The sequence below is a fragment of the Rhipicephalus microplus genome, chromosome X (assembly GCF_043290135.1).
Source record: "Rhipicephalus microplus isolate Deutch F79 chromosome X, USDA_Rmic, whole genome shotgun sequence".
In the NCBI taxonomy this organism is placed as follows: Eukaryota; Metazoa; Arthropoda; class Arachnida; order Ixodida; family Ixodidae; genus Rhipicephalus; species Rhipicephalus microplus.
The window spans coordinates 153,138,550-153,152,776 of NC_134710.1; the positions used below are offsets into that span (position 1 = coordinate 153,138,550).

At 43.4% G+C, this 14,227-nt stretch overlaps 2 protein-coding genes across 5 annotated transcripts in view; one reads left to right on the plus strand and one right to left on the minus strand.

The window, feature by feature from the left end:
• LOC119176895 (uncharacterized) overlaps window positions 1-2,848 on the minus strand; it is a 142,344-nt gene extending 139,496 nt beyond the window's left edge. The window contains exon 1 of one of the 2 annotated variants that reach the window (XM_075878019.1): window positions 2,713-2,848. The gene's annotated coding sequence lies outside the window, so the exon portion shown is untranslated. The remainder of the gene's footprint in view (window positions 1-2,712) is intronic. The other variant, XM_075878020.1, reaches the window with a different exon arrangement.
• A 669-nt stretch (window positions 2,849-3,517) lies between these two features.
• The window catches only part of LOC119177048 (transmembrane protein 170A), a 107,780-nt gene continuing 97,070 nt past the window's right edge, over window positions 3,518-14,227 (plus strand). For 2 of the 3 annotated variants that reach the window (XM_075878021.1, XM_037428411.2), the window contains exons 1-3: window positions 3,518-3,856; window positions 8,576-8,728; window positions 13,855-14,025. In XM_075878021.1, the coding sequence (XP_075734136.1) occupies window positions 8,635-8,728; window positions 13,855-14,025 (265 nt within the window). In that variant the 5' untranslated portion in view covers window positions 3,518-3,856; window positions 8,576-8,634. The remainder of the gene's footprint in view (window positions 3,857-8,575; window positions 8,729-13,854; window positions 14,026-14,227) is intronic. The other variant, XM_037428412.2, reaches the window with a different exon arrangement.

The following is a 14,227-nucleotide window of genomic DNA, read 5'->3' on the forward strand; positions in this document are numbered from 1 at the left end:
TCTGTGCGTGCCTGGGTCGCCCTGAGTTGTGATGCCTGGCATGCAGACACGGCTGGTTTATATGCTGTGAACCTTCATCCCGGAGTCGGCGCAGAAGAGGCAGAGCATCCCCTCGTTGATGTCACCTTCGAGATAGCCGAGGCGGCTTCCGTACGTAGATAGCTGTCTTCTCCGGCACGTGCAGTGATGCCGCGCCGCCAGGAACAGTGTCCGTAACCTGCAAGTGACACGAGGGATGAGCGTACTGTCGATCTGTGCGTGCCTGGGTCGCCCTGAGTTGTGATGCCTGGCCTGCAGACACGGCTGGTTTATATGCTGTGAACCTTCATCCAGGAGTCGGCGCAGAAGAGGCAGAGCATCCCCTCGCTGATGTCACCTTCGAGATAGCCGAGGCGGCTTCCGTACGTAGATAGCTGTCTTCTCCAGCACGTGCAGTGATGCCGCGCCGCCAGGAACAGCGTCCGTAACCTGCAAGTGACACGAGGGATGAGCGTACTGTCGATCTGTGCGTGCCTGCGTCGCCCTGAGTTGTGATATTCTTAAAGTGGGGAGCAGTGTCACAAAACGAGCGCTCAAAAACGGGCGCGCCGCCAAATTGTCGCGACGAAGCGCCGAGAGGTCAACGATAAAGAAAAGAAAACAAGCATCCAAAGACTCCCCGGGCGCGCGTCCTTCTCCCCTCTGAAGCGTGGGTTCGCCGACGAACCTCCTCTCATCGGCGCCCCAGCAAGCCCTAGAATGTTCTAGATGGAAAGGGTCGGGGTGATGCCGGGTTGCGTCATCCGTCGCGGACGGCCTTCGAACCGTCTCGCCCACTCCTCAGCCTTCGCTGCGTATCGCGCCGACGAAATGATGAGAACTTTCTGGAATCTCGCGCGGAAGGTATTTAATCGAGCAGCCGAGATGGGTGATCAGGAGAAGACGGAAGTTAGCGCCAGAGCGCGTAGGGTATTCCGCCGTGTAGTCGGCGAAGGTTTTGTCCGTAGTGACAAAGCAGGAGAAGAAGAGGATTTCCACTTGAGGGGTGAAGGCTCGAGCTACAGACAAGAGCGTGTGTCTACCACTATCGAGCGAAGACACGTGGCAACACCTGCATGTGTGAAGCCGACGTGTTTCCGGCGAAGAAGGTTGAAGCTTGGAGAGTGGCCAAGTGAAGACGCGAGGTTTCCTAGAAGAGAAACTTCGGGGGCAGTCGAGGTTTTCTGGAAGAGAAACTTCGGGGGCAGCGGAACGACAACAACGCTGGACTTTGAGTGAGTGATTCTCGGAAGAGTATCATCCAGACTTTTGTTCCAAGAACTTTGGACTGAATAGGTTGTCTATCTCTTTAGTCTTTAAGTGTCTTGGTATTTCAATGCATGCGACTGCATTGTAGTGCGTATTGTTGTCTGTGTCCGTTGTTTTGAGTGTGGCTGATTGTACTGTGTAGTACGTTGTTTGATTGGTGACATATTGTACTCAACTATTGTGGAGTGTGCATACTTGTGTATTGTTTTTGATCTGCCATTATTGAGAATATAATTTTGTTTTGTTTATCAACTCTCGGCTCTGACTTGTTCTTTGTGCCACAGCCGGCGTCCGCTGGGGCGCCAAATAGGACCACTTCCAAATTGTCCACGCTTTCGTGGTGCGGTTCGGGGAACAGATACTTCGGCCCTTGGAATTAGCCCGGCGATCGCCTCCCTAATTAACGGGACCTGTGACAACCACCACAAGCACAAAAGACGCATGTGGTGGTGGACAGGCGGAGATGCTTGGTCACCTCTAGATCGGTCAAAAACCACTCCTCAGAAACTGTAGAGGAAGCGGCAATAGCGCTAGCTATAACTAATTTTCAGTCAGACTTGATTCTCAGTCGCCAGTTATAATTAATTCCATGTCAGACTTGATTTTCAGTGATTCGAAGACAGCTATCCGAATTGTGGTGAGGGAACCACCGAACGGGGCTACAAGACGAGAAATAGAAATTGTCTGGGTACTAGCACATTTTGGGAACCCTGGGAACGAGGCGGCTCACTTGAATGCTCGAGGTTTCGTCAGCTGGGCAAGTGAGCCGCCCATTCCGGGGAGGTCCACGAGAGATGCGCTGGTGTCCTTTCATGACATCACGAATCATTAAAAACTATAGCGGAGCCTTTTTACGCCGCCGCACAAGCGGTTGACTAAGGATCAGGAATGCGCCTGGAGAAAACTGCAGACACGATCTTTTCCCATCACTTACGTGTTGAGCAAAATTTACCCGAGGAGATAAAGCAAATGGTGCCAGGCAGTGGCAACATAAGATCACATACTTTGGGAGTGTAGCATAGTATCGCCGCCGGTGAATACTATGCGTGATCCCTATCTCGAGCACAGGGAGGCCGTGTTGACCAGGTCAGACCCAGTCGTCCATACAATGGTCGTAGAGTGGGCCACACAGGTCGCCGTCAACCTTAGGCCGATGGCCATCTAACACGGAATCATCCGCAGTTGCTTTCTGATGAAATAAAGTTTTACCATCCATCCATCCACCCTTTGTTTCTTTCCTTCTCTTAACTTGAAGTTAGCGCTGCATGTTCCATAGCAAATTTGGCTGCTTTAAGTACACCTACAATTGCAGCTCATGAAACCGTTATATCTATTTTCTTTTTTTTTCACTTGTTGCTTCTTTGCTAATTCTGTAAAAAATATTTATGTCTCGAAATCAAAACTCTAGGTATTTATCTTACTCACTTTCAGGATGACTTGCCAGAGAACTTTGACCAGAGCTATGGTCCATACCAGAGCAGTCAGTTCCACTGATCTAGCCGACCCGTCTATGACTAGGTGTGCGCTGTCGCTAATAAAGAGTCATATTTTATTCCACCCGAAGGTCTACCATAATTAATTGTCGCGCTCCGAAGCCAGACGGCAAGATTACATTTCTTACAAAAAAAAGTTTCAATTCAAAATTTTGTTTTTACGTAGTGGTTCTCATGATCAAAACGTTGACAGAAGTCATAATAGCCCTTCATCTCCCACACTACCCCCCTCACCTGAAAACGAAACAAAAAAAAAACTTTAACAAAAATTTGTAAAACGAAAACTTGCATTCCACCAGTTACGGTACATAATTTTTACTTGTAAAAATTTTTCATTTGTGAAAAAAAAGATCATAATTTCATGCAAGTCTTTTGAATGAAAACTTGAACAGTGAATGTAAAAGTTTGAACGCGGCGAACATGAACCACAATGAAATGGAAAGCTGAATCGCTAGCTGTTCTTACTTCGCTCTTAAAATTTATTTGCCATTATTTTGAGCTTCATACCGCATGTATAGTACTATGAGTAAATTAAAGTAAAATCATTTTTTTTAATCAACAAAATGACAATTCAAACAGAAACTTAGTGCTGCCGCCTATAACGACTTTCCCTTAAAATGCGTTTTAAAAACAATACAATATTACACAATAATTTAAATACGTAACAATTAACCATAATACAACTTACAAGCAACTTGAGTTTTGCTATTTATTATAAAGAGTGCCGACGTTTTTTTCTTTCTTTTAAACGAAAGAGTCAGGGCTGGTCGTACCTATGCCCATCCATACAAGCGTCAGTGTTTCGGTTCTCGCGTATTTCAATATTATGCGCCTTTTCAGTGGCGATGTGAATCTTTTGAGTGTTCTAAGTTTAGTCGGTAGCAATGAAATCTTCTATTAGGGTATTAGGCTACTGGCGAACATTTGTATCTTAGTCTAAGGTAACCGTATACATCGCTGATACACCCATCGTGGGATTTGGCCACTTATCATTTTCCATAGACGCTCTGAACTAAGCACCTCCGCTGGCTGTATGAATAATGTACTGAAGTTAATCCTGTTATGCCTTAAAAATGGTAAGTACTGCTCACAGTATTCGCCTGTGGTGAGTGTAGCACTTGCGACCGACCGACCGAACTTGCCTGAACTGCTCTTTTGAAGGAGTTTCGCTTTCTTAGTAACCTTGCTCGTAATTGGTGCAATTTACCAAATCAACTGCCTTGTATATGCTTTCTGTGATGAAAAAAAAAAAACAAAGCTCAATACCTCGTATCTGCCTTGTTTTCAATCTGGTGGCGCCTAGCAACGCAATGCACCTAACGACACGCTAGTAGATGCCACGGCCCCTTCTTGCGTTCCTGAAAGAGTAATTTCGATCTGTACACTTGCTGAAAGTTGCTCGGGCTTCCTGCGATATAAAGTGACAGCATGCGATGTGCTACCGCTTGTCCTGCGGATCTAGGCGTGCTTGCTGATTGCGAAATTATTATAAATGTTGTGCGAGTTTGACTACATCAGTGACCTTCCGAATACTCCATCAATCTGTGATGATGGGGCTTATGTGCAGTCTTGTAGCCTTCGATCTTTAGAAGTTGTGTAGAAATAAACAAAGAAGCCAATTTTGTCTGAAAGCAGTAGCGATATGTCGAATGAACGTTTGCAGTCGAGTGCCGAGCTAGATCACGGAAGCGGTGGTATTTGAGTCGCACAATAGGAAACGGAGTTTTTCGGGTTTATAGTTACTTGACGATTATGTCACCTATCTGCGCCTGTGCGTTTACTGTTGCTCTTTCGCAACGCTTAAGCACCTTGATAAAGCTGTCTATCTGTCATTGGGGAACAGTGGAAACCGTCTTCCACACATCCGATTAGTCCGACGAAATTGTGTGTTGCCTGGTTTGTGGTTCATGGTACGATCCTATTTCCAGGCGTTATATGCGAGCATGCGGAAGTTTCAGGCTCCTTTGCAGACATGCAATTGGAGAAGCCGATATGCTGCTTTGTGATGAACCATTGACATGCATAATTTTTTATAACCTGTGCGTTGCATGTACATGCATAAAACTTGTACACTAGGGCTGAGAGTTGGTATTCTGGTTCGCACCATCGTGCATTCTCTTGTTACGCATTTAGGTTCTCTGATTGTAACACACTTTTGCGGCATGCATAAAACAAAGGAAGCCATGCTCTTATAACATCCCATGAGCTTACTCGAAAGCTGTAGGGAGTGTTATGCTGCACAACTTCCTCATGCATGTCTCTAGTGAATAATAGCATTAGCATATTGAATCTAGCTTCAAATTCAGGCTGAATGCCATTTGCTGTTAACAGCACTGTCACTATGCAGTGGAGACAACTTTCAATAGTTTCTTCTTTTGAAGTCACTCGCTTGTTATTTTGCCTGCTGGCATCTTGTGTGTATATTGATAAGAGCAGGCATACATTAGATTTTCTCGACCATGAAATAAGCTCGTGTGATCTGTTTAGAAGTTGGCAACAGGATTTTTATCTTTTTATTTTTTTTTTCTGTGTAGCTCAGCTCTACTCATTATTATTTTACCTGACAAACTCTTCAAATGCAAGAGTCTGTGTACAGGAATGCACAATTGTCTGCAGTGAGGTCCAGTAGCTGAACTACTGCCGCCAACACTACATGGACATCACGTTAACAGCGAGGTTTCAGAGTCTTGCGAATATGTTTGTGTAACTTCAGGGAGTCACGGGTATGTTTATATGGTTTAACTTCTCAAGCGGGCTTGGGCTGTGAGAGACTCTAGTAAAGGGCTCCAGATGATTAGAGTCAGCTTAAATTTTTAAGGTGCAATGACACAGTACAGGAGCCTTTGGCATTTCAGCTCCTTGAAAATGCGACTGCCATTGCTGGCATAGAACATGGCGTCTTTCGGGTCAGCAGTCAAGCAGCGTAATCACTGAACCACTGCAACGGCCATTCTGTTGTCTTGTGTAGCTTTGTATCGTATAAACAAAAGAGCTATTTTGTACTTGTTAAATACTCATGTGTTGACTTGTTGTAGTTTTTTGCGTTTCCTTCGAGTTTAAAAAAGGTGGGGCAGAAAAAATTGCTTTTGCCATGCATAATGCAGATGTTTAAGATTTTCTTATTGTTTACTGCGCACCATTTTTCAAGGAATATAAATGTGGGTGAGCAAGTTTGGAAGCATTGCAAATAAGCATGCGAACTGCAGGGACAAAAGTAATGGCATGAACAGACAAGACATGCTTGGTACTATAAAAAAACAAGTCTCTTGTTTTTTTTATATAATTTACATGTTTTTTTGATGCCATAATATATGTCAGTTTATAAAATGCTCCAACTTTCTAAATAAACTTTCACTGGTCAATACTTCATCTTCTTGTTTGTTTGTGCTTTTGCTTTCGTCTGTTTAGTTTGCACATTCCCTCTCAATAAGCCATTTTTGGGGCGGCAATAGTACTGTTGCCACCTTCGGATCTGTGGCCATATAGCAGGCGCCTTATACACTCGGCCTGCGAGGCGTTCGATTACATCCCATGGTTCTCACATCACTGTCTTCGCCCTCTTTTCTTTTTTTTTTCAAGTATGTTCATGAGCCACTTAGACCTGACTGGTTTAAGGCATTGATCCATGAGGCATTCCATGTGTTTACTTTGTTTTGAAACATAACCGTGAAATAAAAATTGTATTTCACAACCAGTGCACAGTTTTGAGTCATTTTCCAGATCGGTGTTGACATGCTACTGAAATCCTGGAACTGGAGATCCTTCAGAATTACCCTGTACATGAGACGTTGGAAAGTTTTCTTTCAAATGGCAGCATTGGCATGCAAATTGTAAAAGCTCCTCTCCCTCCGTTTCTTCCCTGGCCCTTGCGGCATTAAATGGGGTGACTTCAGCCCGCTGGCTGAGGTGAGTTTGGGACCCCTACCATATAGGATAAAGTGCAATCATAGAGAGTATATGTGGGTTTGTAGACAATGCACATAATTTTTATGGGGTGGTGTTCTTGCTGTGGCATAGATGGCTCTATAAAAATTGACAGTGTATTAGGGTTTCCTTACATAATTAGAATAAACGTCACAGGGGGGAGGGAGACAGGGAGGGAGAAAAGAGAAAAGAAGGTCAGGAATGTATTGACAAACTCATGGCTCTGTGGTAATTTTTCTAATACTTGGCATTTTCTGATCTCTGTCAACCCACACTGTTTCCTCAAATGCTGCACCTTATACCTTGATTAAAGTTATTGAGAGAGAGATAGAGAGGAAAGGCAGGGAGGTTAACCAAGCTTGGCTCGGTTGGCTACCCTACACTTGGGGTGGGGGAAAAAAAGTTATTGAAATTTTATACTAGCATGCCTTGTGAAAGATATACTAGCATGCCTTGTGAAAGATTAGGAGCAGTGTGTGCTTTGATGTCGTGTCTGTGATGGTTTCAAATAATAGACTTAACTATCATAATATTTAGTATTTAATTCTTAAATTGGATTGTTCTAAAAGAAAGTCTTTATATATTTAAGATAACTAAAAATGAATGTTGGACTAAGTGATTAAGTTGATTTCCAGCCCATATTACAAGTTATGAATTGAAACTTTAAATAAATTTAAACTGATAAATTATTTGATAACTTTATTGTTAAAAATTTTGCCATATTTGTACATTGTCTGAAAAGAAAAGGAGTTTTAGTTTTATTTTGAACTCAGCTCACGAATATCATTGGGGTGGACTGCAGTCTTTTTCTTATTGTGAACTCATGACCAAAAAATTTCCACAAACTTGCTATGTAACGGTCTTGGCTCGCCTAGGGCACAGTAATTGCTGCTAGAGTTTTGTAGGCCCTAATAGGCACCATTAAAATTTGTGATGTCATGGTGAGTTTGTGTGGGAACTCTGAAGTGGCACCGGTATTTCTCTTTTGTGCGTATTTTGTCTTAGTGTCTTTTTGCAGTACAAAAGGTGTTTTTGGTAGCGTGAAAGGGTAATCTCGTAATATGAAGGCAATCGTTTTTCTCTTTAATGCCATTTGACTTCATACAGTGGTAGCATAGATTTTTTAAACAGCCCTAAAAGCTGTAAAATTTTTTGGTATTTTTCTAATATCTTCAGCTTGTGCATATTCACATTTCTGTTGCATTTAAGGCAGTGATTTTTTTTTCAGCCCTGATTATTGCTCATGACTACAAGAAGACCATTCATAATGGGATTACTATTTACGACCCGTCACGATGGTGTAGTGGCTAAGGTACTCGGCTGCTGACCCGCAGGTCGCGGGATCGAGTCCCGGCTGCGGCGGCTGCATTTCCGATGGAGGCGGAAATGTTGTAGGCCCGTGTGCTCAGATTTGGGTGCACGTTAAAGAACCTCAGGTGGTCGAAATTCCCGGAGCCCTCCACTACTGGGGCTCTTATAATCATGTGGTGGTTTTGGGATATTACACCCCACATAAAAATCAATTACTATTTACGAGCATATATTTGCTTAAACCTGTGTATCGTGTAATTTGTTATGCTTCTGGTGGAGGTGTAATGCGAAATGCAAGTTTATCATGCTTTGAGGGCCCATTTTAAAACTTTGGGTGATCAGAGTTATTTTTGAGCTTTCTATTACATCATTACTCGTGACCTACTGTTTGGTCTTGGTTCACTAAATGCTACTGTTGAAACATTTTATTGCCTGAAGTTCAGCATACAAGAAGAAGACAAGCTATAATTTATGGCAGATTTTGGTGTATGTGTAGGCAGTGGTGTTTAGCTTCACTATATCGCTTAGTGTGGCAATAAAGTGTGGCATTTTTTGTGCAGATTTTTACTCTTTTTGAGGGGGCCTCTGGCACAGCCCCGGTGCAACGCAAGCGCGCCCAATGGCCTCTGGAACGGAGTTTGAGACAGCGGACCTAGACTCCGTCATCAATGTCATTGGACTCACGCCAAGTGATCCCCTCGACACATTTGTCGGTGCGTGTAACGTGCATTTTGTAAAGTTATGCATGTTTTCAAAGTGAGAGAGAGGCTTGTTTGCGAAAAAATAGAGAGGCCGGCCTGAGATATAGGTTTCTCTGGCCTGCTGCTCTGCATTGAGTCAGCAGAACGGTGAAAAAAACTAGTGATAAGCGACTTTAAAAGGTGGATCCTATTATAAGGCCACATTGGTGTTGGAAGTCGTCCATCTGGTCAACTGGCTTGACAGAAGGCTATAGCCACTTCTGTTATCACAACTTCGCTGTTGGCATCAGGCCAAAAACTTGTGTACCACAAACCCATGAGATAATTCAAACTTATAAGATGGGGGCCTTTTATGTGATAGAGAAATTTGGTTTCTGTTGTTCTTGAACGTACGCTGTGTTATGAGCAAATATGTGTTAGTGTTTCTGGCACTTGACAGTAATCGTAGTTGGGACAGGGGATTCAAATTTAAGCAATGGGCTTCTCTTCCAAATTGCAGTAAACAATCATTCATGCACTTAAGTAATACTAGTCCTGCCTCCATTTTTAACCCTACAAACACTGTTGCCAAAATTGTCTGTGTTGTTATAGTATAACGTGTGTGTGACTAATTTGCCATAACTGATAACCAGCCAACCTGGTTTACCAATTTCACCCTAGACAGTATCATGATAGAAGAGCATGAGTGCCCTGCTTTTTTCATATTTCACAGGCTCTCTTTGCAACACAGAAAAAAAAAGGACAACATGATACTTAAAGTGAGACTTGCTGCAACAGGGAACATTTTAGTCGGTAGATTCCGAATGTGCTTTAGAACTCAATCATCGTGCTTTTGGTATTTGGCCATTAATTAAAAAGTTTGCAAATGAAATATAATAATGAGTTTGTTAAGAGGCAATGAAATAGCGTGAGTAACTGTGGGCTAATGTGAATAATATGCATCCGGTTCATTTCACTTCTGTTGCTCCTTTCATATTTAGCCTTGGCTCAAGTTAGAAGGGACAACCTCTACAGTAACGATGACTACATTTTGGTGTTGTAGTCATTCAAGTTGTGAAGATAGAGGGCATTCACGAGATGTAGTGATTCAAGCTTTGAAGATAGAGGGCATTCACGAGATGTCTGTTTTAGCACTTACAGCTACATTTCTTGTATTTGTTTGCTATATTTAATCATTGGGGGTGTTGCACTCTAAAGATATATTTCATGTTGCAAGTTCTATTTTGGTTGAAATATTTTCATTGGGTGCACTTAATATAAATACTATTATGCTGCAAGAATTAGGTTTGAACCTTGTTGAAACTTGGATGGAGGAAGAGATACCTGCAGGTGACTGCTTAACCTTGAGTACCAAGAGACGTATCTAAGGTGTGCCCATCATGGAGATGTTCCGATCACTTTTTATGCTTTTGACTGGTTCCTTATTTTTGCTTATCTGCCTTTCTGACAAAACTTGGTCCTGACTGAAGAAAGCTTTTGTTCATTGCTAGATGTAGAGCCAATAATTTTTGACGGTCTTGTTCCACTTTGGTGGTAGCTTGACCTAATTGAATTCTATTTCAGGTTCTAGTCGTACTCTTCATACCACACCCTTAGGCATGTAGTACTCAATTTCTGTGCTTATTTCTCATCTAAAATGATCATATGCGGTTATTGGTACAGTAGAAGCTCATGAATTCGAACTTTAAGGGGACTATAAAATTGTTCAAATTAAGCAGTGTTTGAATTAGCAGGCTGGCACTGGAATAATTGGGCACCGTGCCACACTGCACAGGCAGGCCCAAAAAAGCCACCCCTGAAATCGTTATCGCGAATTAGGTGATACTACACATTTGTGGCAGGTGGTTTCGTAAATTAAGTTCAACGAAATATAAAAAGCAAACAGAATTAATTGATCAGTCACTTATACACAAGAAACAAGCAGCAACATGCATTCATGATAACAGCATTCATGGTAACGAAATAGATGACACTATTTATGCCCCAAGGCACATTCCTTTACATGAAAGAATTAAAAAGTCAAAAGTAATGGATAATTTGGAGTTGCTTGTGCTCCTTCTGTCCCGACTCCATGAGCATTGTTTGCAGCTTGCCCAAGAGTGCCAGTGCAGCATGCGAATTTTGATCTGCAGAGAAATGCTGCTGTTTTGTTGTTCTGCATCTCAAGTAAATTTGGTTTGGTTTGATTTTGCAACACATTGTGATCGTCCCGCCGCGGTGGTCTAGTGGCTAAGGTACTCGGCTGCTGACCCGCAGGGTGCGGGATCGAATCCCGGCCGCAGCAACTTCATTCTTGGTGGAGGCGGAAATGCTGTAGGCCTGTGTGCTCATATTTGAATGCATGTTAAAGAACCCCAGGTGGTCGAAATTTCCGGAGTCCTCCACTACGGCGTCTCTCATAATCATACGGTCGTTTTGGGGCATTAAACCCCGCATATCAATCAATCAACACATTGTAATTGCCCTGTGCCTACTTCTGCAAGAGGGATGAAAGCTAGGAACTCCCAGTTTGAGTTAATCGTTTTTAATACAGACACATTTTAATTGTTGGGAGTTTTCTGCCATAGAAATGCACGGGGCTCTGCTGGGACCAGGGCGTCAGTTCAAATGAACTGGAAGTTTGAATTATTAGAGTTTGAATAAACCAGCTTTGACTGTAGTAGACTCTATAGTGAAACTATTAGCAAGCTTTGCATGAACAGAGTTTGCTGCAATGAAGCGCTAGCAGCACTTAAGGCCTTTTTCTTGCCATCTATAATTGACTGCCTGCAAGCAACATAACTTCAATGCTCCACATTGACAGTGTATACCTATAGCCAAGGCTGAAGTACACCCGATGGAGCTGCCTGTGTTGAGTGCCTTAGTATTGATTGGAGACATAGAGCTAGCAGAAACACCCACATTCATAAATTTAAATGTCAAAAGCAGGCATTAGGCTGTTCAGATTAGCTGTGCATGACTTTTACAGCTGGGACTCCGCAAAGTGTTCCGGAATATAAAAATAAAGGATACTATAGGCAACCGACAATGGTTAGGTGGCGCAGCGATCGGCCCAGCCATCAGTGCCACGGTGTCGATACCATGAAGCGTCGAGGCAGCCAACGAGCCATTTCTATTGCGCAGGGTGTGAGTTTATCGTGCTGTTTGAGGCATGTCGGTGGTTTTGCATTGCCGTTTTAAGGCGATTGAAAACATCATGCCCATTTTTGACCACCAGCGCTTGAAAAGGGACGCGCGCTGTACGACAACGACCATGTGTACACTGATGAAAAAGTGAACACCAACATCGCAGCAAAGTGCTTGTGCAAAGTGCAAAGCAAGCATGCTTACGACGTTGAATTCCACTTAAGTGTACAAATATGACCGCATACATTTCTTGATCAGCTGTCACTTGTAGTTTTATTACTAAAAAATCTCGAAAGCTGTTGAGCAGGAGCTGTCGACCGCCTCTTGTATACAGGAGGAAGCATCGTCGGAAGGTAATCAGGATTATTCTCGATAGTGCTTTTTCACGGTTGTTGAAATGCCTTGAGCAATATCCTGGTATTCTCGTTAGGCTTCCAAGATGAGAGGTCATCGGCACTGAAACATTGAATTGAGAGCAGTCAGCTCACACTCAATAACGGGAAAACAAAACGTGTGCAAGTGTGCGCGAGGGAAACGCAAATATACAAATACGTGACGAGTAATGAAGCAATCAGCTGACAATAACAAGAAAACAAAACTTGTGCGCGAGAGAAGCAGTAATTTGCGAATACTCCACATGTTACGCGGTGCACTCCAGCCTTATTTCTGTCGTACTAAGCACGAGAAAGCCTCGGCAATAATGAGTCCGTTCCAGCAGTCTAGTCATCGTCCTAGTGCACAAAAAAGCGACAAGGCACGTTGACAAATCAATGCGTAGGAAAATGAGCCGTGCGTCCAAGTTCTTACGACATTAGGTTTCACGAGTGACAACTACTGTGCGTGCTTTAACACACGCAGTTGTAACATTACCGTGCGTTGTTGTTATTATTTTTGCTCAGATGTTTATAACAAAAATTCGCAAGAGCGACACTTACTTGACGCTCCGAACAGCGACGATCCACTTCTCCGCCGAGTTGCTTCCCACAATCTCGATGGGAACCATACATTATGACATCGGCGTCCCCTTCTTCGTTCTAGCAATCCTTAACGCAGCAGTATCTGCGTTTGTTCTTTTTTTTTTTTTGCACCTCTGACGACGGAGTTATCAACAGGCTGCAGTAAATTCCATTGAAAAACGACGCGCTGCTATGTTGTTTCGCCTGTTCGCAATGCGCATAATAGTGAAATGCCGCGAAGGGCCGCCTCGTGGGTTCTAATCACCGCTGCTAGGCGGCGCGAGTATACAAGCAAACTGCATTGCCGGGTGCCTATGGGAGCTTCCTTACAGCTCCCAAAGTCTGCTAAAGCCTTGCAAAGTTTTGGCTGTCTCTGTTTGGTGAAGGATGTATCTTGAAATAAGATTGAGTATGAAATTAAATGCAGTTGCTCTTTATAACATATGAACAGACACATAGAAAATTCTCCTCTGATTGTGTGTGTTTCAGGCTGCTTGGGTGCCAGATTTTTGCTGTTTCCTATAACTTGCATTTATACAAACCGCTTCAAGGAAGTTTTTGTGGGATGTCATTGAATTAGGCTATTGATTTAAAAAAAACAAGTTTCTAGCTGCACTGTCTGAGGTGCAGTGTTACAGCCATATGGTAAATGACAAAAGTCATGATACATAGTAGGAATATCTTTTGCACAACTGCATTGCTTCTATACAATGATGGATAAATGTGAGTAAGGTTTCATATCATAGCAGCCTGTCATACTTAAGAAGGCGGAAACCCAGGGGCAGCGCCAGGGGTGGGTACGGGGGTAGGGGTGGGGGGCTAGAGCCCGCCCGAAATTCTCGCCTGCCTCCCCGTCGCCCCCCCAAGGGGAAACATAGTCATAGCACAATGGCTAAGTTTCCCACCTCCCTGCCCCTCCTGAAAGAATTCGCTTATCGTGGGGGTCGCCTCGGTAAAGTAATCATCACGCCGCCCGTGCGGAAACCATGAGCACAAATCACCTAGGGTCGGCAACACAGTAAGGATTTATTTTTGTGTTTTCTTTTCTTGCTGCAGAGATCTGGTACCAGGTGTTCCTGTGGGCGCTGTTTTCGTCTCTCTTTGTTCACTTCGTAGCTGCAGTGGTGGCCTTCAGTATGCTGAGGAAGCAACAGATAGGCCGCTTTACCCCACTGCTTATCTTGCTCATGGGCCTGGTAGCACCATTGACAGGAGGTGCCCTAACAAGTAAGCCTCTCTCTTACAGACGTTTGTCTGCACCAGTGCCCGTCGATTAAAAAAAATTGTACACCTAGCCTGAGGTGTTTTTTAGGGTAAAGCTACAGTAACGTGCGAAATACTAGACAAATTATCATTGAGTGAAATTATGATAATTAATCACAACACTTTCATGTGTACATCGCTTTCAGGATTGATAGATTAATCAGCC